Below are 27,270 nucleotides of genomic sequence, written 5' to 3' on the forward strand. Positions count from 1 at the left end.
TCCACCACACTCCTGCCCCAACGCCCACACCATGGAGCACCCCACCGCACCCCCCTCCCACTTTTCCTGGACAAATGACAGCACGCACTTGTGGCTGAACTTAAACTGGTTTTTCTTTTAGAACTTTTTTTTTTAACTGTAAATATATAAAACAAGAACAAACTATATACAACATGTGGAAACAAACTAATATGTACAAATAAAACAATACTAACAAACAAGTGTCCTCATTAATAAAAAGAAAACCAGGGAGGATAAAGGGGAGAACTATTTACATGGGGGGGACGGGGCAAACGGGGGGCACCAAATAAGAGGTTCAAACTATATACAATGGGGGGGCCACGTCCCGGGCCCCTCGCCCCTACAGTCCGGCACTGGGCGTGGCCGGCCGGGAGCCCCGCCGCGGTCGCAGCCCTGTCCGGGGCTGGCTGGGGGCGGGCCGGACCAGAAGATATGCCCGGCGAGTCTCAGGTGGCCCCAGGGGTCCCTCGGCGGTGGGTGGCGGGGCGACGGCGGACGGGACGGCGACGGGCGGAGCGGCTGGTGGTGCGGCTGGTGGAGCAGGCAGGGCGGGCGCTGCGGCGGCCGGTGCGGCATGGGGGGCCAGGTAGTCCACCAGGCGGTTGAAAGTGTCCATGTAGGCCCCCCATGCCTCTTGGCGCCAGGCCAGCGCCCACTCCTGCTCCGCAACCTCCAGCTGCCGATGGTGGATGGCCAGCAGCTGGGGGTCCGTCGCCGTCGGCTGGTGGTGGCGCGGGGTCCGCCGTCTAGCCCGCCGTGGGGCCGGTTGGTCCTCGGCCGAGGGGCTGGCCTGGAGCGATGGTCCCGGAGGGCTCTCCGGGACCACTGATGCCTCGCCAGCACTCTCTTCCGGTCCTTCTGATGGTGCAGCTGCGGGACACAGGAGAGGACGGGGGGAAGAAGAATGGAGACAGGCGTTAGTGTGGGCCCCGAGCCGTGGCCTTTGTCCCCCCAGCCCTGTGCTGCAGGTTCCCCATCCCTGTCCCCGGGAGATGCTGCTGTGATGGATGGGGTTCAGGGGTCCCCCTGCCCTGCACCCCGTCCCCTGGTGGGAGCGACTCTCACTTCACTCCACAGGGTCTGACAGCAGGAGAGGTTTCTTAGGCCACAGATGCCCAGTTTCTCCCAGGAGTGACAGCACCAGCTGTCGGAAGAGACAGTCCTTCCAACCCGTCCTGGGGAGAAGACCCCAAGGGGTGCCCCTCTGGGATGCAGCTTTCACCCTCCTCAGGCTGGCTGCCTTCCAGCTCTCCCTTCCCCTAGCCTCTACCTGTGGCCCCCGCCCTCGCCCCCCAATTCCAAGCCAGCTCGGCTCCTTCCTCCTCTTTGTTCAGGGCAGAGGTGTCACCTGCCAGCTGTAGCCCCAGGATCCTCCTTTGCCCCTGGGAGCTATTCGGCTCTTGGTGCTCATATCTAGCCTGAGTCTCCCTTTTGCACTCCCCCCACTCCATCACATGCTGCTGCTGCTGCTGTTGCTGCTGTTGCTGCTGTGGGGTGTCCCACCCCCTCCTCCCGGGGGCCCCTCGAGGTTCCGCTCCCCCCTGACCCGGGGATGGGGCATGGCACTGTCGTGCGGTGTGGAGCGGGGCAGGGGCTGATGCACTGCTGTGAGGGACATGGCCCTGCTGTCCTTGGGGCCATGGCCATGTGAGCATGTGGGGGGCCCTGGACACATATCTATTACCCCCCGCCCCTCAAGCCCAGGGGTGTACACCAGAGGGGGGTACATACCTGTCAGTCCACTCCCACGGTCTGGAGATCCCAGGGGGGCGGAGGCCCGGCTGCTGCTCCGGGATGGCAGAAGGAGGATCTGCAGCCTGGATTCTGCAGAGGAGGAGCCCCCCTCCTCCTCTTCCTCCTCCTCCCGCCGCGATGTCCCGGGGGTGGGCTCCAGGGGGGGCCCCCAGGGTGTGGGGCTTGCCTCCGGGGCAGACTCCGGCTGCAGGGCCTGCTGGGGCTCGTTGGCTGAAGTATCAAGGGTGGCCGGAGGGGAGGAGGTGTGCCGGGGGCCCAGGATGTCCCTGAGCTCCCTGTAAAATGGGCAAGTGACGGGGGCGGCCCCAGATCGGCTGGCCGCATCCTGGGCCCGGGAGTAACCCTGCCGCAGCTCCTTCACCTTACTCCTGACGTGATCGGGAGTGCGGGCAGGGTGACCCCGGGCAGCCAGGCCGTCGGCCAGCCGAGCGAACGCTTCCGCGTTCCGCCTCTTGCTCCCCATTACCTGGAGCACCTCCTCCTCGCTCCAGAGCCCCAGCAGGTCCCGCAGCTCGGCCTCCGTCCAGGAGGGGCCCCGCTGCCACTTGCTGGCCTGGCTGCCCTTCTGGCTAGGCTGGCTGCCCTGGCTCCCCTTGGGGGGGGTACCCTGGGGGCGCTGGGGGGGCTGCCAGGCAGCCATCGCAGCTGGGTGGGTGGCTGAGGAACGTGCAGGCTGGCCGCGTGTCTGGGCTGCCGCCTGCACGTTGCCTCAGCTTCCTGCACAGGAAGGGAGGGGGAGGGGACCTTTAAGGGGCCGCTCCATGCGGCCACCATTGAGCTGAGGGGCTGGAGAGAGCGTCTCTCAACCCCTCAGCTGATGGCCGCCATGGAGGACCCGGCAATTTCGACGTTGCGGGACGCGCAACGACTACACGGTCCCTACTTCGACGTTGAACGTCGAAGTAGGGCGCTATTCCTATCCCCTCATGGGGTTAGCGACTTCGACGTCTCGCCGCCTAACGTCGAAGTTAACTTCGAAATAGCGCTCGACGCGTGTAGCCGTGACGGGCGCTATTTCGAAGTTAGTGCCGCTACTTCGAAGTAGCGTGCACGTGTAGACACGGCTTAGAAGTGGTTCAGACAGTAAGCAAAGAGACCATTTTGCACAGTGGTTGGTCATACCAATTGCTAAGGGCTGAAGAAAGTAATTTCCCACTCAGTGTTTAATACAATACATACTAGGCCAAATTTCTCTCATTTCTAGTATAAATCCATAGAAATTGCAGAATGTAAACTCTGGATTTATACACTGGGACAAGTGAGAGCAAAATGTAGCCCTTTATTGGGAGAAATACAGAACCCCTGCATTATCCATCCACTTTCAGCAATTCTTTGACTTTCCTGTTTGGTGGTGATTATGTAACTATGGATTATTCAGCTAAATGACATAAAATGCTGCCCTCCACCTTTTCTTTTAAAAAAAAAGAGTGATTTTGTTTTGGATGCCCAGCATGAAGTATTCTACAGAGCCCTGATTTTCAGAAAGGGCAGATCAGCTGTCCTGTGAAATTCAAATCCCTTTAAGGTCAAAGTCCATTTAAGGCACCCGATGTCACTAATCACTGTTGAGATGCTGAGCTGTAATTAATACTTTCCTTGCTGTGGTGCTCCAGGCTTTTAGCAAATAGTTTTTTTTCACCTGTGCAGAAATCAGTTTCACTTATCCATACATTTACTTGAGCAACAAAATTAAGAATTGCTAGCCAGGACTGAAAGGCCTTCAGGCATTTTCTTCAACTAAGTGCCCTTTCTTAAGGCATAGGTGGAATAGTGACACAATAGCCTTGTACTGAATTAAACCTTGACTTTTGAGGGGCACTATTAGCCATAGATAACCAACAAAGGGAATCGGAAAAGATTTTTAGGGTTGGTGGATGCAATCTACTTGTGTTGTATGGGTGCAAATTCCATTGAAGCCAAAGGGAGTAGCATCTTTTTAATCTGAGAATAGAACTGGTCCTTAAGTATGCAGGGTGGGATTTTTCAAATTGTGCAATGTTTGCCTAGCTCTGTTCCCACTGATTTTAAAAAGAAGAATATTAGGCAAATACTGAGGGCCTTTAAAAATTACCACCTTTTTTCTCCACAGGAATGGCAAAAGCATTCTAACAGCTTACACAAGCTTACCCAGCAAACCATTGGCCAGACTTAGTAATGTCATGTGAGGAAAACACAGAATAATCATGGTCTTGAAAAGCTCAAGGAAGAGGGTAATGCTGGGAGGGGAAATGAGAAAACCAAAGTAAAGTTCCTCTAACTTACAGATTTTCCTTTGCGAAAGAGAAGCTGATTGCCAGCGAGAGTGAAATAGCGAGTTTTCCATCTTTTGATAAACTTCCATCTAACTTGCTTTTCTTTCAGCTTGCCTTCAATGAGAGGTTGTCCATCTTGATTTACAACTAGTGAGGAAAAATATAAACACAGAAGTTATTTATTTCCTCTCTCACCTCAGAGAGAAGCACAATTTTTCTCCAACCCAAAGTCAGTTTTGCAACGTTACTGTATAAACTACAAGACCACATTTCCTCTCTGCTTCAAAATATTCAGCCGTGATTGAAGAATGGTGGTGCAGTCTCCTACTTATGAAGGGTTCATTTTGTATAGCAGGTCTCAGACTGGACAATCAATAGTTCCTTCTTATCTTTTCTTTTCTTAATTCTTACTACTCCACATTCATCCCATCTACTTCCTATTTCTATCCAGTTTATTATCCAACCTGACAATATTTATCCACTATCTTGTACAATGAACCATAACAGAATAACTCAGAAATAATCCATCAAGATACATCTAGAACAACAAAAAACAAATTCATGACATTTACGATTGATGTTTGTCCTTCTCTCCTCCAAATAACACACGTTGGCTACGTCTACACATGCCCCAAACTTCAAAATGGCCACGCAAATGGCCATTTCGAAGTTTACTAATGAAGCGCTGAAATGCATATTCAGCGCTTCATTAGTATGCGGGCGGCCACGGCACTTCGACACTGACGCACCTCGCCGCCGCATGTCTTGTCCAGACAGGGCTCCTTTTCGAAAGGACCCCGCCTACTTCGAAGTCCCCTTATTCCCATCAGCTCACGGGAATAAGGGGACTTCGAAGTAGGCGGGGTCCTTTCGAAAAGGAGCCCCGTCGGGACGAGCCGCGCGGCGGCAAGCCGCGTCAATTTCAAAGTGCCGCGGCCGCCCGCATGCTAATGAAGCGCTGAATATGCATTTCAGCGCTTCCTTAGTAAACTTCGAAATGGTCATTTGCGTGGCCATTTCGAAGTTTGGGGCACGTGTAGACATGGCCGTTCTGTGTTTTCTCCCATCTTCCCTTTTTAAGTTGCATATTCTTTGGAACAGGCATTGTAACACATTTTGGGTGCCGCTATATAAATCCGCATGTTAATGGAGTTTGAAATGAAATTTCAAATTCGACATATTAACACGTGGTTTGAACCAGGATGCAAATTTTCTGGGTCATTATAGGGGCTCTTTTACATACATGGTTTAATCTAATTCTTGACTCCTCCCCCGCCTCTGTGATTTGCTCACCTTGATTTTTTTTCCCCCCTGATTTGTCAACCTTGATTACTATTTTTGGTTCTCTGTGCCTTAAATATTGAGTCTGTTCTGGTACAGCCATGGTCTGAAGAGGTGGGTCTGTCCCATGAAAGCTCACCTAATAAATTATTTTGTCAGTCTTTAAAGTGCTACTCTACTGCTTTTTTGTTTTGATAGTATATAGACTAGCATGGCTCTCTCTCTGTTACTACTCAGCACTGTGATTGTGCTACCATCAGTACTTAAATCCGCACACCCAAATTACTTTCTTACTAACCATGTATTTAAGAGATCAGTTTCAACATTCTCTGAGTCTGAAGTGAAAAATGCTACCTGCCCTGGCCTAATCACTCCTTATGGAAAAGTCCCCTGGAACCTGATAGAGGATAACAGCTGTCTAGGTTTATAGTCCTGCTATAGAATGCTATGGGATGAACTGAAGAACTACACAAAAGGTTAAATTTGCTATTAAATTTCATTTAGAAAAAAATTCAGTCATTGCCACAGAACCAATTAAAGGACAGGACTAAGATTTTCAAAGGTACCTAAGCCCCACTGGAAATTAGCCCCTAGCTTCCTTAGGCCCCTTAGAAAATTTCAGTGCAAAAATAAGGTATTAGGCACAATCCTGATAAAAGGACAGTGTGCAATCTATACTTCGCCAGGAGATTGAGTCAGACACATCTAAATCACAATTTCTTCCAAGCTGCCTTCTTGCTTTGTGGGGGAAGAGTCGGGGGAAAAAGTTTTTTGCTACTCACCCTCCTGCTTATGTAGTTCACAACCTCACTCTACATTTCTAAGAGAACCCTATTGGTTTAATCATTAATGTCTTCGGGGCTTTTGATAAGAGAGGCTGCAAAGTCATTTCATGTTCCATAAAATGCTGTGAAAAATGCTCCTCACAATTCAGACAAACTACGAATCACCTACATGCAGCTCCTGCAGAACCAAAGCTTATGGCACCAATGTTGGTAATGTGATTTTTTTCTATCACTTACAATTTCCTAAAATAGTTATTCCAACATCTGGAACACAACTTCTGGAGCAGTGCAACACAAGACAGATGCTGGACACCCAGTGTATGCCCTTGTCCCTCAAAAAGAGTTTGGCATTTAACTATGTCCAACCCCACTGCTATGTGTGACTTTATGATCTCATGACACTGGATTTTGAGTTTCAGAGAGGTTTATTTGGAAAAAAAGCAGGCATTCTCTCCTCTCAAGTGGTACTCATCAAGGGAAAGTAAATAAAGCCCGACATTAAGGTACAATATGTGCAGTCTTATAGATGCATAGATTTTTAGACCAGAGAGGAGCAGCATAATCATCTGTCTGAGCTTACTTTTATACTCTGCATACATACAGCATTGTACGAGTAAAGTGCCGTAATGCTTCCAAGAATAATAGTCTATATTTAATAAAAAGTGGGTTCCCAGAGATGCTCCATCTTCAGCTCAGCTGTTTTCCAGTCCAGTGATCCTCCAGATTGAGCAACAATATGCACAAAAGGCTACTTGTGATGGTTGTCTATCCACACTATTTTTAAGGGCAACAACCAAAGGAAGAACATATATATAATATCTTTAGGAGAGGGAACATAAGTTTCCCTTATATCACAAGGGTGTCATGATCTATGTTTAAAAATCACTTTGATGGGCATGAGTGTTAAAGATTATAATGTGCTTCAAAGTGCTGTAGATGCTCATTTATAAGCTTGTCCATATTTATAAAGCCATGCATATTCATCACCCTCTGCCCACAATGTCCATTAACGTTATATGTCTGACTTGTACAGGAGTAGACATGGGAAGTGTGCAAGATTTCAGGATCTCATGTGACTTTCAGAGTAGACACGTACACAAAGGAATATTCTAAGACAAAACACTACAGCTGCATCTACATGGCCCCTGCCTTTCGGAAGGGGCATGCAAATGTGGCTGACAGAAAATGCAGATGAGGCACAGATTTAAATATCTTGCACCTCATTTGCATATTTATATGAGAGCTGGCTTCCAGAAGAGCCATTTCCAGAAGCCAAATCAGCCGTGCGGACAGGGCTCCTTCGAAAGGAAATCCCCCTTGTGAAAGCACCCTTCTTCCTCATTTTTTTCCAGGAAGAAGGTTGTAGTAATAAGTTTCTGACCATCATTTTAAAGCACAACAGGCTACATTGACTTTGGGCACAACATTGAACAAAAAGGAGGGAGGGTGCTTCAACATTCAACCTCAGGAATAGCCCCAGTAGGGCCTGTGTATCAGAGACTCATAGCAGCAGCACAGCTGCTTCCCTGATGCCACCCTTGATCAGGATAGGGAAATAGCAATAATTTACTCCTGTCTTATACCCAGGGCAAGTTACAACTGCCATTCTGGTTTAGCTGACCACAGGGCAGTGTTTACAGAGAAAGAGACAAAGTTCCATTCACTCAGTCCGCACCCCTTCCTGCCCATTTGCTCCCAGTATCTGAGTGTAGACTCCTTACTTTCTTGTATGCATAAGAACAAAATGTCTAGGTAGCCCGTGTTGGTGTGTCAGGGGAGTTCTTACCCCTCTGTGTTCCCCTGCACGCGTGCATAGTCATCATCAACCCCAAAGAAAATAGCTGTAGCAATGCTCGAACTCCAGAGGACACCCGCATAACGTTTAACTCTATAGGTACACAACACTATTTACTACCCACTGCGTGGTTCCCAAAAGTCTTTAGAGTTAGCCCAAGAATGGATTTTTTCTTTAGCTCTGCTAGCATGTCTGACAGGGCTCCCTCCCCTTGCACTCCAGCGGCTGAGAAGTGGGATTTTCTTGTATTATTGTAATTACTTTATGAAAAATTCTAAATATTTCAAACACATTTTACCTCTAAATAGAAAGGATATAAGCTGTGTTTTAAGTTGTATATAGACATTAAACACTGTCTATATAGTGCCATGCATGTATGAAGAAAAGCCTTCTACCTTAGTCTTTTTAAAACCTTGTACATTCTCAGTTTACAGGGAGAAGATAAATGTTATGCTTCTTTACATCAGTGAAAAAAATTGATTCATTCCAGATTCCTATTTAGTAAATGATGAGGGCAAATGTTTTAGTAATAAGACAAGTAACAAAAATCTGGGTGTCACATTTCTACTCAACTATGAAGAGCTAACTGTAGGTCTCGGATTAAAATGTTTTCTCTCCCATTGCTCACCCCCAATGCACCACATTCCTCAAAGTATATTTTGCAACTTTGCACCAGGTCATGTTATGTATGTTGAATTCTTTCACGTCATATCTGATGTGTTGTGAGACATGACCTGACACAGGACAAAGTAAAACAAAAAGCCTTTTCCCCACCACACACTGCATAACCCATCTGTCTTTCCAGATATATGCAAATGTTTATGCAGAAAAACTTGGTTTTCTCCTGCAGTAAGTTCATCTGTAGTTCTCTAAATTAATGGGGGTCACACTTTTTAATCTACCTTTTTATAATAGCCCTGAACTTTATTGCAGATTCAAGAGCTGCTCACCACAAATGTAAGACAATGAGAAAAGTGAACTATTACCCCTAACTTTTCATAGGACTAAAAGCGTTTTAGCAGCTGAGAGAAATAAATGCAGCCTAACCATGATTTATGTGAACTCAGCTGTCATTTGCTTGGGTACAGCTATAAAACTGCAGTACTTTCAGGAGACTGGATTTTAACAGTGTAATTTTGCAAAGAATCTGCAATTTATTTGTAGAAGCCAATACAAGGTGGGATGGGATCAAGGAAATGCATAATATTATCAAGAGTTGATGTCATCTGAAGTCACCTCTTGTTCTTAGACCTTCACAATATTCAGGCATGGTGGGTTGTTGCAAACGGATGGCTCTAAACACATGTTCCCACTATCTTTTTTTTCCATCCACAGGCAGAATGTGTACCACCAATAGAAACAAACATTCTGCCCATGGTGGGTGGGTGGCTAGGAATGCTGGGCAAATCAGCTGGGCAGCATCTGAATCTCCCTTGGGCAGGCAGCCAAGCGCTCAGCTCACAGGGAACACTGCTTTGAATGGTTTTTCCAGTATATCTTCCCTCTTTTTGTCCCACTGAAGCTAGCTGCTTTCAGTCTTTCTGCTGCTTTTTGGGGCCCCTTTCATTCACGTTAAGTTCAGTTGTACTGGTCTGAACATTAACAAAAGCAAGAATCAGATATACAGGTGGCAGTACTAGGGGAAACAGTTTTAAATGCATGAGTGTGAGTTTCTGCAATAAGAGAACATGTGTTTTTGTAAAGAATAGTGTGGCTGCTGCCCACAATCTTGATCCAGGCTCCAAATGTTTGTTTGTTTTATTTTTTTAATCCCAATGATCACTAAATCCATATTCATCCTTGCAAACTAGCTAAGTTTGTTGAGTTGAATTAATATTGAATTAAGATACAGAGGCCTAGGGAACAGAAGTAACGCACTTATGACTCATCTGACCAATGTTTAAACAGTGAAGCAAGAACTGCCCACATTCACATTTTTCAAACTTTGTATACAAATGTTGTCAATCACTGCTGAGTAAATACATGGACATATATGATGCTCCATTCTGGATGTATGCAGAGCAGGGAACGGCTGTATTTATCAGCTTAAATCATGTAGTACAAATTATTTGTTCACACAGAACCCTTCAAATTCTCATGGCACTGTCTCTTTCCCATAAGTTTGACAGTGTGTTCATTTCAGCCTGAGTCAGTGGTTCAGATGAGAACTAGCTCATTGAAGCTGTATCTGATTATGTGGATTGGGTGAGGTTAAAAAAAACAGGGACCACAGCAAAGACTACTGGCCTGATTCTTTAGTCTATATGAAGTCTGCCTTATGTCTATCACCAGTGCGGTGTACAGCTAGATCCCCTCCCCTAAATGTGCCTAGTGGAAGGTGTGTGTATCTTTCCAGGGCTTAGGGCAATGGGGCCTGCTCCCTTACAACCCCTCCTCCTGACTCCCAGCATAGGAAACATGGCCAAAGGAAGGGACCACACATCTTCTGCTCACCCCAGCTACCAAGAATGGACTTGAGTGCTCTTTCATCTTTGCTTGGCAAAGAGGTTAGAACCCATCAGTTATCTATATTCTTGTTGTGGGAGGAGCAATAGACTTGCTGTGTCATGGGCAAAGTGCAGGGAAGTGGCTCCATGCTCTTGGAAGAAGGGCCTAAAGGCCACCATCACTCAGCACTTCCCAGACATGCTGTGCCATGTCCCATGTACCCAAGCAGCCTTCAGAGCCATGCAATGCTTCAGTGGCGATTCAAAAGGGCCCCGTGCTCTGGCCACCCCCACTACTACAGTAGCAGCAGCCGCTAGGAGCTCAGGCTGCTTTTGAATGTTCGGGTTCCAGGACAACTGCCCTCTTTACCCAGCTTCCCCTGCCCCCATGGCTAGCAGGCCCCATCTTTGTCATCCAGAATGGATTAAATGTAAGGCTACCATTGGTATCCTCACAGTCTAGTTTGGAATGTGACTATCCACTACCTTAGAGGTTCCAGTTTGAACACATGCTGCAGCCCTACCCCAACTTCAATGTGTTCCGTCTGGGTTCTAGGTACAATTCAAAGCGCTAGTTTTGAGTTATAAATCTCTTACTGGCTTGAGCTGGACGTAGCTCAGAGCCCTGATTAGTCTCCCGCTTTGTACCCCAAACCAGCAGTAGAGATTAGCTGCATTATTCAAGATGACAGTCCTCAAATTTATTCCTCTTTGAGGGTTGAGAAGAAAAATGTCGGTGGTCAAGGAAAGATTGATCTTTGAACTCTTGGTTCTAATTCAGTGCCTTTTCCACAAAGACATCTGGTATCTTAGGAAAACTACTTAATCCATCAGTGCTTTATCCATTTTCCCCCCCACCTTTTGTCTAGCTTGTTTATTTTGACTGTCTATATTTAGTACCAATCACACTGGGTTCCCACTATTATCTGTGGTCTCCCAGTACTGATGTAATAGTCCTCTAGGGGAAGGCCCTTGAATTTACTTTCCCTTGGGTTCAAGAGGACATTTGTTTACCATTAGGATATGTTGCAAGACCTGTCTATTCTTTCAGGCTTTTCCAGAGGAGGTAGGTTGTAGTTGAGAAGGTACTGAGAAGAATTGGAGTATTATATTTTTTATGTAGAGATAGAAGTTTTCTAAATTGCAGGGTTATCTTACTCACAGTCTGGCATTGGGCCTCAATTTTTCTGCACCTCCAAGGGCTGATTGATTGCTGGCCCACACATTCCTCCACCTTGTGTAGGCCATTTCTACACATGCCACTTTCATAATAAATGGCCTGAAAAATGCTAATGAGGCACTGGAAATTTACATCTGTGCCTCATTAGCATAGGGACACATGATTTGGAGCCCAGAAGCAGCTCTTCCGGACCCCAAAACAGTGTGTAGGGGTGCAGCCCTGGGGCAGGGGAGGGGGGATCTGCAAGAAGGAAGTCCTCCTTCCGGAAGCTCCTTCTTCCTGAAAACTTCCTTCTGGGCGGTCCCCACAGGACCACACCTCTACATGCTGTTTTGGGGTCCGGAAGAGCTTCTTCTGGGCTCCAAATCATGTGACCCTATGCTAATGAGGCACCAGAAATTTACATCTGTTCCTCATTAGCATTTTTCAGGCTGTTTATTAGCATGCCACTTGTAGAAAAAGTGGCATGTTTAGAAACAGCTGTAGGTGGCTAGCCTGTGAAATGTGGAGATACATATTTCAGAGCTGGAAGATACCTCCAGAAGTCAGAGTCCAGTCCCCTGCCTCACAGCAGTAACTATCACAGATTTAAAAAAGCTAACCTACCCACGAACTCTGAAAGGCTCCCTCAGGGATTGATTTCACTATGCTGGGGCTATGGCCACACTTGGCTAACACTTCGAAATGGCCATGGAAATTGTCATTTTGCAGATTACTAATAAGGCACTGAATTGAGTATTCAGCACCTCATTAGCATTAGGATGCTTTTGAACGCATGCAGCTCGGCACAGCTACACAGGGATCCTTTTTGAAAGGACCCCCCCACCGCACATTTCAAAATCCCCTTATTCCTCTCAGTGAGGGGAAACAAGGGGATTTCAAAATGTGCGGGGGCCTTTTGAAGAGGATCCCCATGTGGCTGTGCTGAGCCACACGCGTTTGAAAGCAGCGCTTTCGAAGCGCTGCATCCAGAGGCATCCTAAGGAGGTGCTGAATATTCAATTCAATATTCAATTCAGCGCCTCATTAGTAATCTTCGAAATGGCCATTTGCATGGCCATTTCTAAGTTTTGGCCAAGTGTGGCCACAGCCTGGGTTTAAAAGGGCCATGCTCTAACCACTAAGCTATCCCTCCCCAACCTACAATGAACTCAGTGACATGCCCAGTGCTTGCATCAGTTCTAGTCTCCAAAATCTAGGAAAAACAGACAGCTCAGAGGCTTTTCCCCTCACTGTCCCTCCCATTTACTGCAGGAGCCATTCTTCCCCCTGCAGCTTCTTGCAGCTGAGCTTTTTCTCTTTTCAGCTGATAAATGTACAGGGCTGGCTGGCCTACAAGCTCTGGAAATCCTAGGCCAGCCTGCAACACGATAAAATAAAGGAATATGGAACTACCACTGATGTCTCGTCATAGGCACTGTGACCCCATATTTACTGGTGCAGTTACAGGTTTTAGATTTCCAGCACTCAAGTCCATCCTTGCTAATGGGAAAGAGAAATTTGTTTTATTTTCAAGGACGTGATTATCCCATCTGAAAAAACAGATGAACAGCCATGTTGTGCTTTGCTGGAGGATACCATGTCCCCATCAGAATGTGCAGCTTGGTGTCTAATAGGAATAATCTCCATTGCCTGCATAACAACAGGGGGAGGAAGGACACCAGAGAATATGAAGCATCAGAAATGCTAGTGTAACCCGAGACCACTACCAAGGGAGCGTGAAGTCTCTTCTCTACAGCCTTAGCTGAGAGGCAGCTGGCTTTTAGCTCCTGTAATAGAGCACAGGACTTTAGCCTCTAAGGTTGCATGTTCATTACTTCTGTCGACAATCTGGGTCTGGCAGCCTTATTCTATGATGAAGTCTCCACAGTGGAAAACATGGTGCAATGATATGGGTCAGAAACTAAGTTTAGTGGATAAGTTCAATCAAAATGGAATTTCAGCCTCAGTATAAAAATGAACGAATGAGTTTAAGAAGAAAGGAAAAAAAATTGTTGCCATAGTTACATAGTAAGCATGTTGTATAACTACACAGTGAGTTACAGAGCACAAATGAGCACCCCAGATATGCCTAGCCCAATTGTTAGATTTCCAGAGGACCTAATAGTCCTGATCCCCTTCAGCTCCATCATTATTTTGATATTGACTTTAGGCAGGGACAGGTCCTAACTCACATTCATGGCATGTCTACATGAGAGCTGCTACAGCATCAGAGCTACAGTTCTGCACCAGAACCATCGTAGTGGAGATGTTTCTTGTGTTGAAAGAAGGGGTTTTCCCCGTCAGTGCAGCTAATCCATCTCTCTGAGAGGCCAGAGCTAGGTCAACAGAAGACTTCTTCTACTGACCTAGCCACATCTACATTGATGGTAAGCTGACCCAAACAACAGTGCTCTGGGTGCAAAGGTTTTTCCACAGCCCTGAACAACATAGCAAGAGCCATCTAATTTGTAAGTGTATACCAGTGCTAAGAGAACACAAAGGACAATGAATTTAGACACTTGATGGATGTTGGTGAAGAAATCAACAGTAGGTAGACAGCAGATATTCAGTTTCAGACCAAAGTGGATAGTTATGAGGAAATTATAAAGAATCTCAATAGCAGGGTTTGCATGGGAAATGCAGATACATTTTCAAGAGCTGTGGTAGCTGGAACCAATCCTACAATCACAGTCTTCTTGTGCATCCAGAGACAAATCCTTTGGCTTTTCTGATGCCAGCTTCAGCAGACACCATAATGAAATGGATGCCAGTATGTCTGAGGCCTGGATTAAAAGAGAGGGGTTGATAAAGGATAACAATGAAGCATTATTCACAAGACTTTTAAAGCGCTGTGCTTATTTGCTTACCAATTAAGTCTTCTAAATATCTGTAAGGCCTAAGGATCCTTTCCATAACTTGCACATTGCTACAGTTCATTCATGTAATAAACTAAAACTCGTTATGGTGTCATCACAGAGCCAAATCCTGACATCCTGGTTTTGTTTTTACTCTGTCATAACTCCATCAGAATGCTCAATGAATGTGAGGATTTCCTTTCATTTTCACTAGTGCAAATCACCACTGACGAGTGAAGTTCATGGAAAGACAGTAATACCCTACTGGTACAAGAGAGCTCAGACAGAGTAAACACTCTGCTGTGTAAAGACTCCAGGACTTGACCCATCAGTAGATACTAACAGCTGAATTTGGCTCTCACACCCATACCACCACATGGATTCCAATTATCTGATGTCTGGAAAACCTGAATCATGCTGAAAAAACTAATGACACTCCATGTATTTAGGTGATCCAAGACAAGGTTAACAAGGAACTTGACCACATTATACACATACCTATGAGAAAGAGATTTCTGATAATAGAGGACTCTTATTGTGCCAGAAGAAAAAGCATGAGAAAAGATGCAGTTTTTGGAACCTGCAGCTAGACTAACTCAGGCTAGAAATACGGCACACCTTTATAACCATGCGGGTGATTAACCATTGAAACGACTTGCTTAATGGTGTGGAGGCTTATCCATCATTTGAACTTTTAAAAATCAGGATTGGTATCTTTATAGGATTATGCTGTGGCTCAAATGTAAGTTACAGGTTTGATGCAGAAATTATAGGGTGAGGATACATAGCTGTGTTATGTAGGAGATTGGACCAGATCATTATTCTTCTGGTCCTTTTGGCTTTAAAATCTGCACTTATGGTAACATCAGCATGTTTGATGTTTAATATATGTAACCCTTCATCCTAAAAGCTAGTGTTTATACACAATGGATTCAAGATACTTAAATATTTACTAAATATTTACTAAATATTTCCACAGCCTCTGACTTCTCTGGAAGCCCACAACAATTCTGAAAGTGTTCCCAAAACCAAAATGAAAAATTATTTTTTTCTAGAAAAATCAGTTGCCTCCAGTTCATCATGCTTGCAATAGCTCAGAGAATTGATTGAAAAGCATGACTGTATAATACATTTAGCAAAACACATTAGATAAAAACATTTTGTAATAGTAAAATATTAAGGGGCAAACAAAAACAATTTCTATATACCTCATGACCAAAAATAAACTCTAGTGAACTTAAGAGTACCCTGGAATAGGTTGGTGTTAAATGGAAGAGAATAACTGCAGTTAAGCCATGGGAAAAATGCATTCACATTTTATCATTGCTCATGCTTTTGCTGAGAACTTGGAGAGAGACATTACTGAATGTCTCTTTCTATAGAGGTCAAAGAAGCACTACAGCTTGAATATTTCAATTTTTAGATATTTCACTGTTAGCTAAAAAAATAAATGCATTCAAGAGCGTTAATATGCTGAGTGACCTGCTTTTATCTTTAAGAAAGATGAATTGATAAAAATGCTCATTGCCTGTGGGCGCTGTGTCTCTTTTACAGCACACAGGGATTACTACAATTTCTTTGTAAGCATCCAGAATCTGGAATGTACTTCAAATCCCTCCTAGGCTATCAAGTGGTTTTTGCTGAATGTTTTTTGTCTGCAAGATCTTTAGAAGCCAACTGTTTGTACTGTGGGGTTATGTTGAAATGTGGCTGTTAGGAGACAGCTTTTCCTAACAGGAATATACTATATTTACTAATACTTTAATGACTCAACTAGAGCTGCACAAACACTGCTTGAAAGAATTTAACTTTTTGTTTTTGCAGTTATAAAGCCGAACTGAACACTGAAACAAGCACAGTTCATTCCTGCGAATATCAGGACTGTGGGAATTTTCCTCCCGCTAGCAAAAAGAGAGATTGTAACGACAGTTTATGATTATTTAATGGCACCCCTTGGTTGACTAATAAAACCTTTCCAGTAAAAGCAATGCATGTGCCATATACAAACTTAGTCAGTCAGTCATTCAACACTTGGAAACATCCTCCATATTGCCCAAGAACTGCTGGCGTGCCTCACAATCTTACTATCAAATATTATGATACCCCTGAAAACCACATTGGTTGCCTCTGACATCACTGAACTGGTGGCCTAAAACAGGATCCAAACTTTAAGACATAATCCTTTCTAAAGCTTGAGTATTAGGAGCACCGTGCAACATGGTATCCAATTCAGAAGTATGTATGGAAGTGCAACAAACTTGCCCTTGAATGCAGTGAAGATCAGTCCCAGACAACCCTCCATTTAATGGCTAAAGCCGGGGAGGGATATCCATTACTACCAAAAGTTCATTAAATGTGAAGGTCTACTGTCCCCCCCACAGCCCCAGCCCCTCCCCTCAAGACACCCAATTCCTCCCAAAACAAAAACAAAAACACCCAAGCTGCCACTAAGGAGCCCTGGACTCTGCCCTGGCTCAGATCCCAACATGTGTTTGGGACCCTAGCTGCCTGGCCACGCGCCACTGGAGGGGCCAGCTCATAGCTTGCAGGAGCTGCTGCCACTCTTATCAGAGCCACCACATGCTCCTCCCATGAGGGGCAGGGCACATATGGAGTGCGGTCTGTGGCAGTGGTAAGTTTTCCCCTACCCATCTGTTTTTTGGTGGAGAAGATTTAGGATTTTCAGACCCCAATGGACTTCAGGAACAAACAGGGGTGGGGCAGATGTCCACTGTTCCCGAAGTCCGCTAAGTCAGGGTCCGTAAAAAACCCACCAAGGGTTTACTGTAATTATTTTTAGGAAAAGGTTATGGTTGTGAATAGTAGGAGACCATTATGTAGGGCCTCATCCAAATCAGGCAATCAGTCCATGAACAATCTCCTTTAGCTTCCAGACTTTGGACCAGGCCCATAGAAGTTCCTGTAGCTCTTTGGCTGTGTAGTTTTGGACAACGGTGTGGCATGGTATGACGGCATCAGTTACAAGAGATTGGGGTGACCCTGTTATGTACATGTGACAAGTCACAGCCTAGGCAACACCTTCCAAATGAGTGCCCCTTAAACCAGCCCCCAATAATTTCTTCTGTGCAAGCAGGTTTTACAGAAAACACATCTGAGAAACGTTAAAGAGGATAAGGGTTTTTTTTTCTTTTAAACGTGTTACTCCTTTAGACTTTCCCTTATAAAGCCAAGCTCCCATGGCACCATGAGTTCAATGGTGTAGATCTGAAATATAGTAGTTATAATTTTGCTCTGCCTTTGAGAAGCCTCTAAAATCCTTAACAGAGCTTGTCCATAAAAATAATATTGCAGTTTAAAGGTCAGTATATTGTGGTCTATCAGCACTGTAAACCCAGGTCTCAAGTCTCAAACCCTCCTGGGGTGGAGCAAGGAAATGGGTGTGCATGAGAGGGCATTCAGAATCAGTTATAGCTCCTAGATATAGCACAGAAGTGAGAGCAGTTGAGGATGACAAACTACTACAAGCAGCATAAGCTTTCTATGGAACCACACACAAATGGAGCATTGATGTAGCATAGTGGCCATATTGCTTTCTCTGTTCTGTCAAATCTCCTGCCTGGTCACCCAGCGCCCTTATGCTCGGTGGAAGTAGCTGCTTGACTTCTACAGCCAGAACCTGGTGATCATGTCCTGCCTGAGCAGCTCAAGGTGAAAAAAGCACACAGGATAATCTGGACCAAGCACTTCCTCACATTGCAAAAATGAGATTTCTGGTTTCTAGCGATACAAAGCACCTATTTCTGGGCTGACTGGTCACAAGATAAACAGGTCTCTGCTCTAGAACCAATCACTGCCTTTCCTTCAGAGTCTTACTTCCCCACTCACTTGGGCAATTCTAATGCTTATTTCTCAATCCAAAGACCTTTGGATTCCAGCTGTCCTGTGTTCTAGCCACTGATCTCGCCAACCCACTGTAGTTTGTCCAAAGAGTCCATTACATTTTCCAGTGGACAGTAGTGTTGAGGCTCCATCCAAATGCTTTGCAATTCATGCAACATCGAGGCAGTGTGTGTGTTCTGCTTCTGCTCATGCCCGAGAATTCCCAACACCATTTCTATTTACCATTGTTTTTCTGAGTTATGGAGGCCATTCAAAACGGTGACATACTTCTCATTATTTCTATTTCCATTCCTTACAAAAAAGGTCACTTTGTCAACTTGCCATAGACCCTAGAAATTAGACTACAGAGAAATTTCCCTGAAAAAAAACTGCTAGTGGTTTCACAACATGGCAGAAAGCTCAGTTTCTAGTGGAGCAAAACAGAGGGATAAATCTAGGCATCACAGAGGCTGCTGACATTTAATCATATTCTGCAGATCAGTGAAAGGAAAGGTCTCTGTTGATTGGAAAAAAATACACAATGCTTCTTTTGATCGGTATACCAGTGTGATCTCAGGACCTATGGATGCCAATGAGAGTCTTTCACTCCTTGTATGTGCAGTGATCAAGTTCTTGGTGGAAGTAGATGCTTCTGAAATAAAGTCTCAGAAGCCCTGGGATGTGAAATGCCCTCTGGGATATGCTGCCCTGAAGTATTTGACATTGGAATGCATTAACAGCTGGTTCCAATGGAGATGCCCAACAGTTGCTGGGTTTTTCCAACACAACCTTCAAAACAGAAAGGATTATTGGAAAGGTTGTTGGAAAAAAAAAAAAATGTCAACTAGAGTCCCAGAAGCAGACAGGAAACAAAGCAGGGAAATGAGAGCTGGAAGACTTCTATATAGATGTGAAAATAGGGGAAGTTCAGGTAAACAATCAAACATTTGGAGACTAAACTAAAGTGGGTGGTTTTCCAAACCTTTGGATGTTCACAGATAGCTATCTACAGAGCCAGGACTAGAGGGGGAAAAAAAAAAAAGCACTGAACAGTGAATTAAATCATGGATCAGCATAGAGAGGTAAATATGCTACAGATACGTATGTGGAATACAAAGATTAGAACCTCCATGGTCTCATTCCATGTTGTGGGCCAGTTAGGCAGACAGAACTGCCTGGTCTCAGTGCATAGTTGAGACGATGGGTTTTTGAAGAGTATTTTAGATTTATTGATACACTCATCCCTCATTAAACAAGTACTTTACTTACGAGTACTCGCTTAAATGAGGGACACATTTACTTACCTTTGTTCACTGGACAAGTGAATTCCCCCCTCTAATATGAGCCTAATACCTCCCTGCGGCTCCAACCTCCTACAGCCTGAGCCCCCTGCCAACCCCGCAGACCCAACCCACCGCAGCCTGAGCCCCACCCCCCACTGGCCCCACAGATCCAACGTGCAGCAGCCTGAACCCTCACCTCATCCTCCTCACATGGACCCAACCCATCACCAGGTTTTAACCTTCCCTCCCACTCATGGCTCCAAACTGCCCCCAGCCTTTAACTCTTCCCAACCCCCAGATCCAAGGTTCACTTACCTTTCAAAAGCAGCACCACATGTTGCCACTCCTTCACTGAGGAAGGAGCACTAGGAACCAGAGACTGACATATATTTTAATGGTAATTTAATGTCCCTCTTATGAGTTTTCCACCTACGAGCAGAAAGTTGGGAACGAATCATGCTCGTTTAGCAAGGGATGAGTGTATTTTGGGAATCTTTTGAGAAAGAAGGCACCTATAAAGGAAGAACAGACTCCGCTTAAACCAGAATGGAACCAAATTGTGGGCATGTGAAATTAAAAAGGCTGCAGAGGAGTTTTTAAAGTAAAATCTTGGAAAGCTGACTGTTGTGCAAGAGCCAACTGTTTAATAAATCCTTAAGGCATGTCTCTGTCAGAGGAAATATGCCACATCTTAGTAAAAAGAGGATAGAAGTTGATAAAATACAAGTCAGATGTGATCAGAATGGGTCATATGGAGAAAAGTCCTATCTTTCAAAACAACATGGCAGAAAAGTAAATATTGACAAACATTTAGTAAGTGCTTCTATGCAAACACAAGAAGTTTAAATACTAAGATAGGTAAACTTGAGTACCTGCTATTAAATGATTATATTAACAGGATAGACATCACAGAAACTTGGCATCATTGATAATAATTAACAGCACATGGTAACACCCAGATTACACAGTACATAGGAATGATGGAATAGGTTGCACTGGTGGGAGAGTGGTAATATATGCAAAAGAAAAATTCAAGTACAGTATAAATCAAACCATACCAGAGAATCTCTATAGATAGAAATTCCATGCTTCAGTAATTATATAGCAGTGGGAATCTACTACCAACCATCTGCTCAAGATGGCAACAGTGACATGCTCATGGCACTTAGACACTACAAAAATAGAAAACTTAGTAATAATGGGAGATGTCACAACTATCCCCATATTTCACCAGAAATATGTTGCATCAGGACTGGATCTATAGAAATAATTTCTAGAAGCCTTTAATAACTGCTTCTTGGAACAGCTGGTCCTGGAACCCACGAGGGGAGAGGCAATTTCTCAATTAGTTCCAAGTGGCAGACAGGATCCAGTTTGTAACAGTGACTAAAATGTAACTAAATCTAACATCTAGTAGGAGGAAATGGAGGGTACCAAAGAAACCCATCACTGAAGTATTCACTTACAAAAAAAGAGAATCGGCACAAGAATGAGGAAGCTAGTTAAATAGAAATTAAAAGGAACAGTGCTCAGGAAGAGGCTTCTCCCCTTCTGGGTCAATGGCCTGCCTCTCTGCCTCACTACGTGCCTGCTCAGTTGCAGGCAAACAAACAATCAGCTGTGGTACAAGTCCCAGGCCCATGGTTAGACCAAGCTCACAATCAGATGGTTCCAGACCCTAACTCCAGGACTCAGTCAGTTAAGGGACTCTGGCTAAGGAGCAGTCATCAGGCATGGGTGCAGGGTTGGGTAGCAAACAATAGATAATGGTGAAGAAGCCCTGGGGCAGGGGAGGGAGAATGCCAGGATGCAGACCCACCTGTTCCACTGCGTTTCAGATAGGGCCCTAACAGTTGCAGATCCATCTGCCACCATGCTAGAATCAGGCTGACTATTGCTGGGCTACTTCTAAACTCCCATCCCTTGGGCCACCTCACCGTAGAGGCTGTTGTACTCCTCTGGGCAATATGCGAATGGAACCTCTGTGAGAGCTTGCAGCTCCTCAGCGTTAAGGTCTCTCTGTGGACCGGGCAGTCCTGCCCAGTCTTTCACTTCTGTCACGTTCACCGTGGCCTCTGAGCTCAGGACAGGTGTCTGGCTCCTTCAGTGACTGGGCTCCAACTGAACTTCTGGGCCTTCCTCTCCCAGCTCCTAGACAGGTGATAGGGGAAGGTGGGGCTCTGCCCACCAGGGGTAAGGAAGAGGCTTTTCCCCCCCTCAGGCTCATTGGGCAGCCACTCTGCCCCACTACGAACAGTCACACGTGAAATGCCTGCAAGCTGCATGGAAACACTATAATAAAGGCTAAAACGATACAAATACTGAAAAAGAAAGAAAAAGAAAGCAAACCAATAATATCAGCATTGCTAAACAGCAGAGTAAGAGGCAGTTGAGACAAAAAGACATCTTTTAAAGAACTGGTAGTCAAGTCCTACTTAAGAAAACAGAAAGGAACACAAGTCAAAGTATAATCTGGCTGGCATAAAAAGAATTTGAATGGCAACCTGCAAAAGACATAAAAATGAACAGCATTTTTATTTACATCAGAAGCAAGCAGCCCACAAACAATCAGGGATGAGGCTGGGGACTACTGGAGGGTCAAGGAGCTAAATGAACACTCAAGGAAGACAAGGCTATTGAGGATAAGCTAAATGAATTGTTTGGACAGATCTTCACTGAAGAAAATGCGAGGTAGAGTCTCACACCTGAACCATTCCTTTTTAGGCATCAAAGCTGAGGGACTACCCAAGACTGAGGTGTCGTATTGAGCTTTTTGGACAAATTGATAAATTAAACATTAATATATCATCAGGACCAGATGCTCTTCACCCAAGAGTTCTGGAGGTACTCATATGAAATTTCACAATGGACTGTGGTATGTAACCTGCCTCTTAAATCAGCCTCTGTACCAGGTGACCAGCAGGTTACTAATGTAACACTGACGCTTTTAAAAAGGCTCTAGAAGTAAATACAAACACTGGCAATTACAGGCTTTTAAGCCTAAGTTCAGTATCAGGCAAATTGGGTAAAATCATACTTAAGAACAGAATTGTCAGACGCAGATGAACACAATATGTTGGGGGAAGTGTCAACATAGATTTTATGTAGGAAAATCATACTTCAGTCTATTAGAATTTCAGGGGGTCAACAAACATGTGCACACATGGGACATACTTGATAAAATGTATTTGGAATTTCAGAGAGACCTTGGCAAGGGTCCTTCACCAAAGACACTTAAGCAAATTAGGTAATCATGGAATAAGAGGAAATATGGTTACACAGACCTGTACCTGGTTAAAAGACAGAAAACAAAGAAGGAACAAATAATCTGTCTTCAGAATAGAGAGCGGTAAATAGCGATATCCTGCATGGATTATAATGTGACCAGTACAGTTCAGCATATTCATATGTGATGTGGAAAAAGAGGAAATCAAGTGGTGAAGTTTGAGCACTGTCATCAGTAATTTAGCACAGTCTGTTCCAAATCAGATTGTGGGTGACTAGATAACAAAAGAGCAGATGACATTCAGTCAATAAATGGCAGACAGTGTGCACTGGAAAACAATCTCAACTTTGCATACAAAATGATGGGGCCTACCTTAGCTGTTATATGAAGTCACTGAAAACTCCTGCTCAGTTTGCAGTGGCAGTAAAAAACACAACCAAACAACCCTAACAATGTTAGAAACCTTTAAGAAAGGGATATATAATAAAGCAGAAAAACAGCATAATGCCACTACATAAACCCATGATATGCCAACATCTTAAAGACTGCATGCAGTTTTGGTTGCCTCATCTCAAGAGAGACATCAGAACTAGAAAAAAAGATCAGAAAAGGGCAACAAAATTATCAGTGGGTATAGGTCAGCTCCTTCAAAAGGAGGGGCTAAGAAAACTGGGATAGCTTTGAGAAGAGATTATTAGAGGTCAATAAAAGTATGATTGGTTTGAAGAAATTGAACAAGGATGTGTCTTTTCACATTGCATATAAACCAGAGGTCACCCAATATTAATGGGAAGCAGGTTTATCCAGATCACAAGGAAGCATTTCATCACACAATGCACAATCAGTGCAACTCATAGAATCATAGAACACTAGGACTGGAAGGGACCTCAAGAGGCCATTGAGTCCAGCCCCCTGCCCCAATGGCAGGACCAAGTACTATCTAAACCATCCCTGATAGACATCTATCTAACCTGTTCTCGAATATCTCCAGTGATAGAGATTCCACAACCTCCCTTGGCAATTTATTCCACTGTTTGACTGCCCTGACAGTTAGGAACTTTTTCTTAACGTCCAACCAAAACCTCCCTTGCTGCAGTTTAAGCCCATTGCCTCTTGTTCTATCCTCAGAGGACAAGAAGAACAAGTTCTCTCCTTGCTCCTTATGACTCCCTTTTAGATACCTGAAAACCGCTATCATGTCTCCCCTCAATCTTCTCTTTTCCAAACTAAACAAGCCCAATTCTTTCAACCTGTTTTCATAGGTCCCATTCTCTAGACCTTTAATCATTCTTGTCGCTCTTTTCTGGACCCTCTCTAGTTTCTCCACATCTGTCTTGAACTGCGGTGCCCAGAACTGGACACAATACTCCAGCTGAGGCCTAACCAGTGCAGAGTAGAGCGGAAGAATGACTTCTGGTGTCTTGTTCACAACACGCCTGTTAATGCATCCCAGAATCATGTTTGCTTTTTTTGCAACAGCATCACACTGTTGACTCATATTTAGCTTGTGGTCCACTATAATCCCTAGATCCCTTTCTGCTGTAGTTGTTCCTAGACAGTCTCTCCCCATTCTGTATGTGTGAAACTGATTGTTCCTTCCCAAGCGGAGCACTTTGCATTTGTCCTTATTAAACTTCATCCTGTTTACCTCAGACCATTTCTCCAATTTATCCAGATCATTTTGAATTATGACCCTATCCTCCAAAGCAGTTGCAGCCCCTCCCAACTTGGTATCATCTGCAAACTAAATAAGCGTACCATCTATGCCAATATCTAAATCATTGATGAAGACATTGAACATAACCGGTCCTAACACAGACCCCTGCGGAACCCCACTTGTTATACTTTTCCAGCAGGATTGAGAACCATTAAGAACTGCTCTCTGGATATGGTTATCCAGCCAGTTATGCACCCACCTTATAGTAGCCTCATCTAAATTGAATTTGGCTAGTTTTTTTTGTTTTGTTTTTTTTTTGTTTTTTTTGTTTTGTTTTTTTCATAAAAATATCACGAGACACGGTATCAAATGCTTCACTAAAGTCTAGGTAGACCACATCTACCACTTCTCCGCTATCCACAAGGCTTGTTATCCTATCAAAGGAAGCTATCAGATTAGTTTGACAAGATTTATTCTTTACAAACCCATGCTGGTTGTTTCCTATTACCCTACCACCTTCCAAGTGCTTGCAGATGATTTCTTTAATTACCTGTTACATTATCTTTCCTGGCACTGAAGTTAAGCTGACTGGCATGTAGTTTCCTGGGTTATTCTTATTCCCCTTTTTATAGATGGGCACTATATTTGCCCTTTTCCAGTCTTCTGGAATCTCTCGTCTCCCATGATTTTCCAAAGATGATAAAGGCTCAGATACCTCCTCTATCAGCTCCTTGAGTATTCTAGGTTGCATTTCATCAGGCCCTGGTGACTTGCAGACATCTAATTTTCCTAAGTGATTTTTAACTTGTTCTTTTTTTTATTTCAACTTCTAACCCTACCCACTTCCCACTAGCATTCACTACGTTGGGCATTCCTTCATCAGACTTCTCAGTGAAGACCGAAACAAAGTCATCATTAAGCATCTGTGCTGTTTCCAAGTTCCCTGTTACTGTTTCTCCCTCCTCACTGAGCAATGGCCCTACCCTATCCCTGGTCTTCCTCTTGTTTCTAATATATTTATAAGAAGCCTTCTTGTTACCCTTTATGCCTATAGCTAGTCTGAGCTCATTTTGTGCCTTAGCCTTTCTAATCTTTCTCCTGCTTTCTTGTGTTGTTTGCCTATATTCATCCTTTGTAATTTGTCCTTGTTTCCATTTTTTATACAATTCCTTTTTTAATTTTGACATCATGCAAGATCTCCTGGTTAAGCCAAGGCAGTCTTTTTCCATATTTTCTATCTTTCCTACACAGTGGGATAGCTTGCTTTTGGGCCCTTAATAGTGTCCCTTTGAAAAACTGCCAACTTTCCTCAGCTGTTTTTCCCCTCAGTTTTGCTTCCCATGGGACCTTACCTACCAGCTCTGAGTTTACCAAAATCTGCCCTCCTGAAATCCATTACCTCTATTTTGCCGTTTTCTGTTCTACCCTTCCTTAGGATTGTGAACTCTATGATTTCATGATCACTTTCATCGAAGCTGCCTTCCACCTTCAAGTTCTCTACCAATTCCTCCCTATTTGTTAAAATCAAATCTAAAACAGCTTCCCCCCGGTCACTTTTTCAACCTTTTGGAATAAAAAAAAAAAAAACGGTCTCCAATACAATCCAAGAACTTGCTGGATAGTCTGTGCCCTGCTGTATTAGTTTCCCAGCATATATCTGGATAGTTGAAGTCATCGCAGGATGCTGCAAATACCAAAAGGTTAACTGAGTTCAAAAAAGAACTAGATACATTCATGAGGTCCATCTGGTACCCAATATGGTCAGAGATGAAACCCCATGCTCTGGATAGCCCTAAATCTTGGGTTGCCAAATGCTGGGACTGGATGACAGAGAATGGACCACTTGGTCTATTAATTTTCTCTGTAGCATTTGGCATGGACCACTGTTGAAAGATGGGATCCTGGGCTAACTAGGCTGTTGGTCTGATTCAATATTATATTATCAGAAACAAACAAAATTAATGCAAGAACACAAAGTCCAACAGTCTTATGTTAGTACTACCAACCTGAACCTGGGGATTCAGGGTCTGCTCTTTGCTCCTGTGAGGGTCCCAGGCCTGCCCTCTTCTCTGGGTCCCAGCCAGGGACCTTGTACTGTGTAGTCAAAAGTTGTTCGTCTCTTCCTGCCTCCCACCTCTACCCTTTGCAATTATCTTCTGCATGGCAACATTCTCTGACCTTTCTGCCAGCAAACCAGTCCATTTAAGCAGTTTTCCTGTATCTGATACTACAGTGCTGCTCCACTGGGGCACTCAGCCTCTCTCCACAGTCACTGTGTCTGCAGGCACCATTAACCAACCATTTAGCCACAGCTGAGAGAACAATTGAGCTCTTCATTAATTCTTTAGGTACTTGGGCCTTATGGGATCTCTACACCCAGCAGAGATGCAGTCAGAGAAGGAAATTGTCAGAAAGATACTTCATAAATCAGTAGATAGTCTCAGTGGGGATAGCCGTTTCAGTCTGTAGCTTCACAGACAACAAGCTGTCCCGTGGCACCTCACAGACTAACAAATTTACTAGGTCATGAGCTTTGTGGGTAAAACCCATTTCCTCAGTGAGCTTTACCCACAAATACTTATGGCCTAATGCATTTGTTAGTTGCTACGGTGCTTGTTATTTATAATCAGAGAAGGAGCTGTGCTAGTCTATATACTATCAAAACAAAAAAGCAGTCAAGTAGCACTTTAAAGACTAACAAAATAATTTGTTGGTGACGAGCTTTCGTGGGACAGACCCACTTCTTCTGGTGTGGCTATGGACTGAACAGATTCCATATTTAAGGCACAGAACCAAAAACTAATCAAGGAGGACAAATCAGAAAGGAAAAAGATCAAGGTGAGCAAATCAGAGTAGAGGGGCATACTTGGCTTAATCTAGTTCTTGACCTTCCCCCACCCCCCATACCCCT

The 27,270-nt window shown here is 44.4% G+C and overlaps 2 protein-coding genes across 7 annotated transcripts in view; both read right to left on the minus strand.

The window, feature by feature from the left end:
- VEPH1 (ventricular zone expressed PH domain containing 1) overlaps window positions 1-27,270 on the minus strand; it is a 168,996-nt gene that overhangs the window by 10,604 nt on the left and 131,122 nt on the right. For all 6 annotated transcript variants that reach the window (XM_075004264.1, XM_075004259.1, XM_075004261.1 and 3 more), the window contains one exon: window positions 4,039-4,175. In XM_075004264.1, the coding sequence (XP_074860365.1) occupies window positions 4,039-4,175 (137 nt within the window). The remainder of the gene's footprint in view (window positions 1-4,038; window positions 4,176-27,270) is intronic.
- LOC142018532 (uncharacterized) lies at window positions 101-3,968 on the minus strand. The gene is made up of 2 exons (XM_075004425.1): window positions 1,753-3,968; window positions 101-891 (listed from the first exon to the last, which is right to left on the minus strand). Exons 1-2 carry the CDS (start codon window positions 2,414-2,416, stop codon window positions 362-364), a joined length of 1,194 nt encoding a protein of 397 aa, XP_074860526.1. The 5' UTR covers window positions 2,417-3,968; the 3' UTR covers window positions 101-361.

This window comes from Carettochelys insculpta, chromosome 10, assembly GCF_033958435.1.
Source record: "Carettochelys insculpta isolate YL-2023 chromosome 10, ASM3395843v1, whole genome shotgun sequence".
NCBI lineage: Eukaryota > Metazoa > Chordata > Testudines > Carettochelyidae > Carettochelys > Carettochelys insculpta.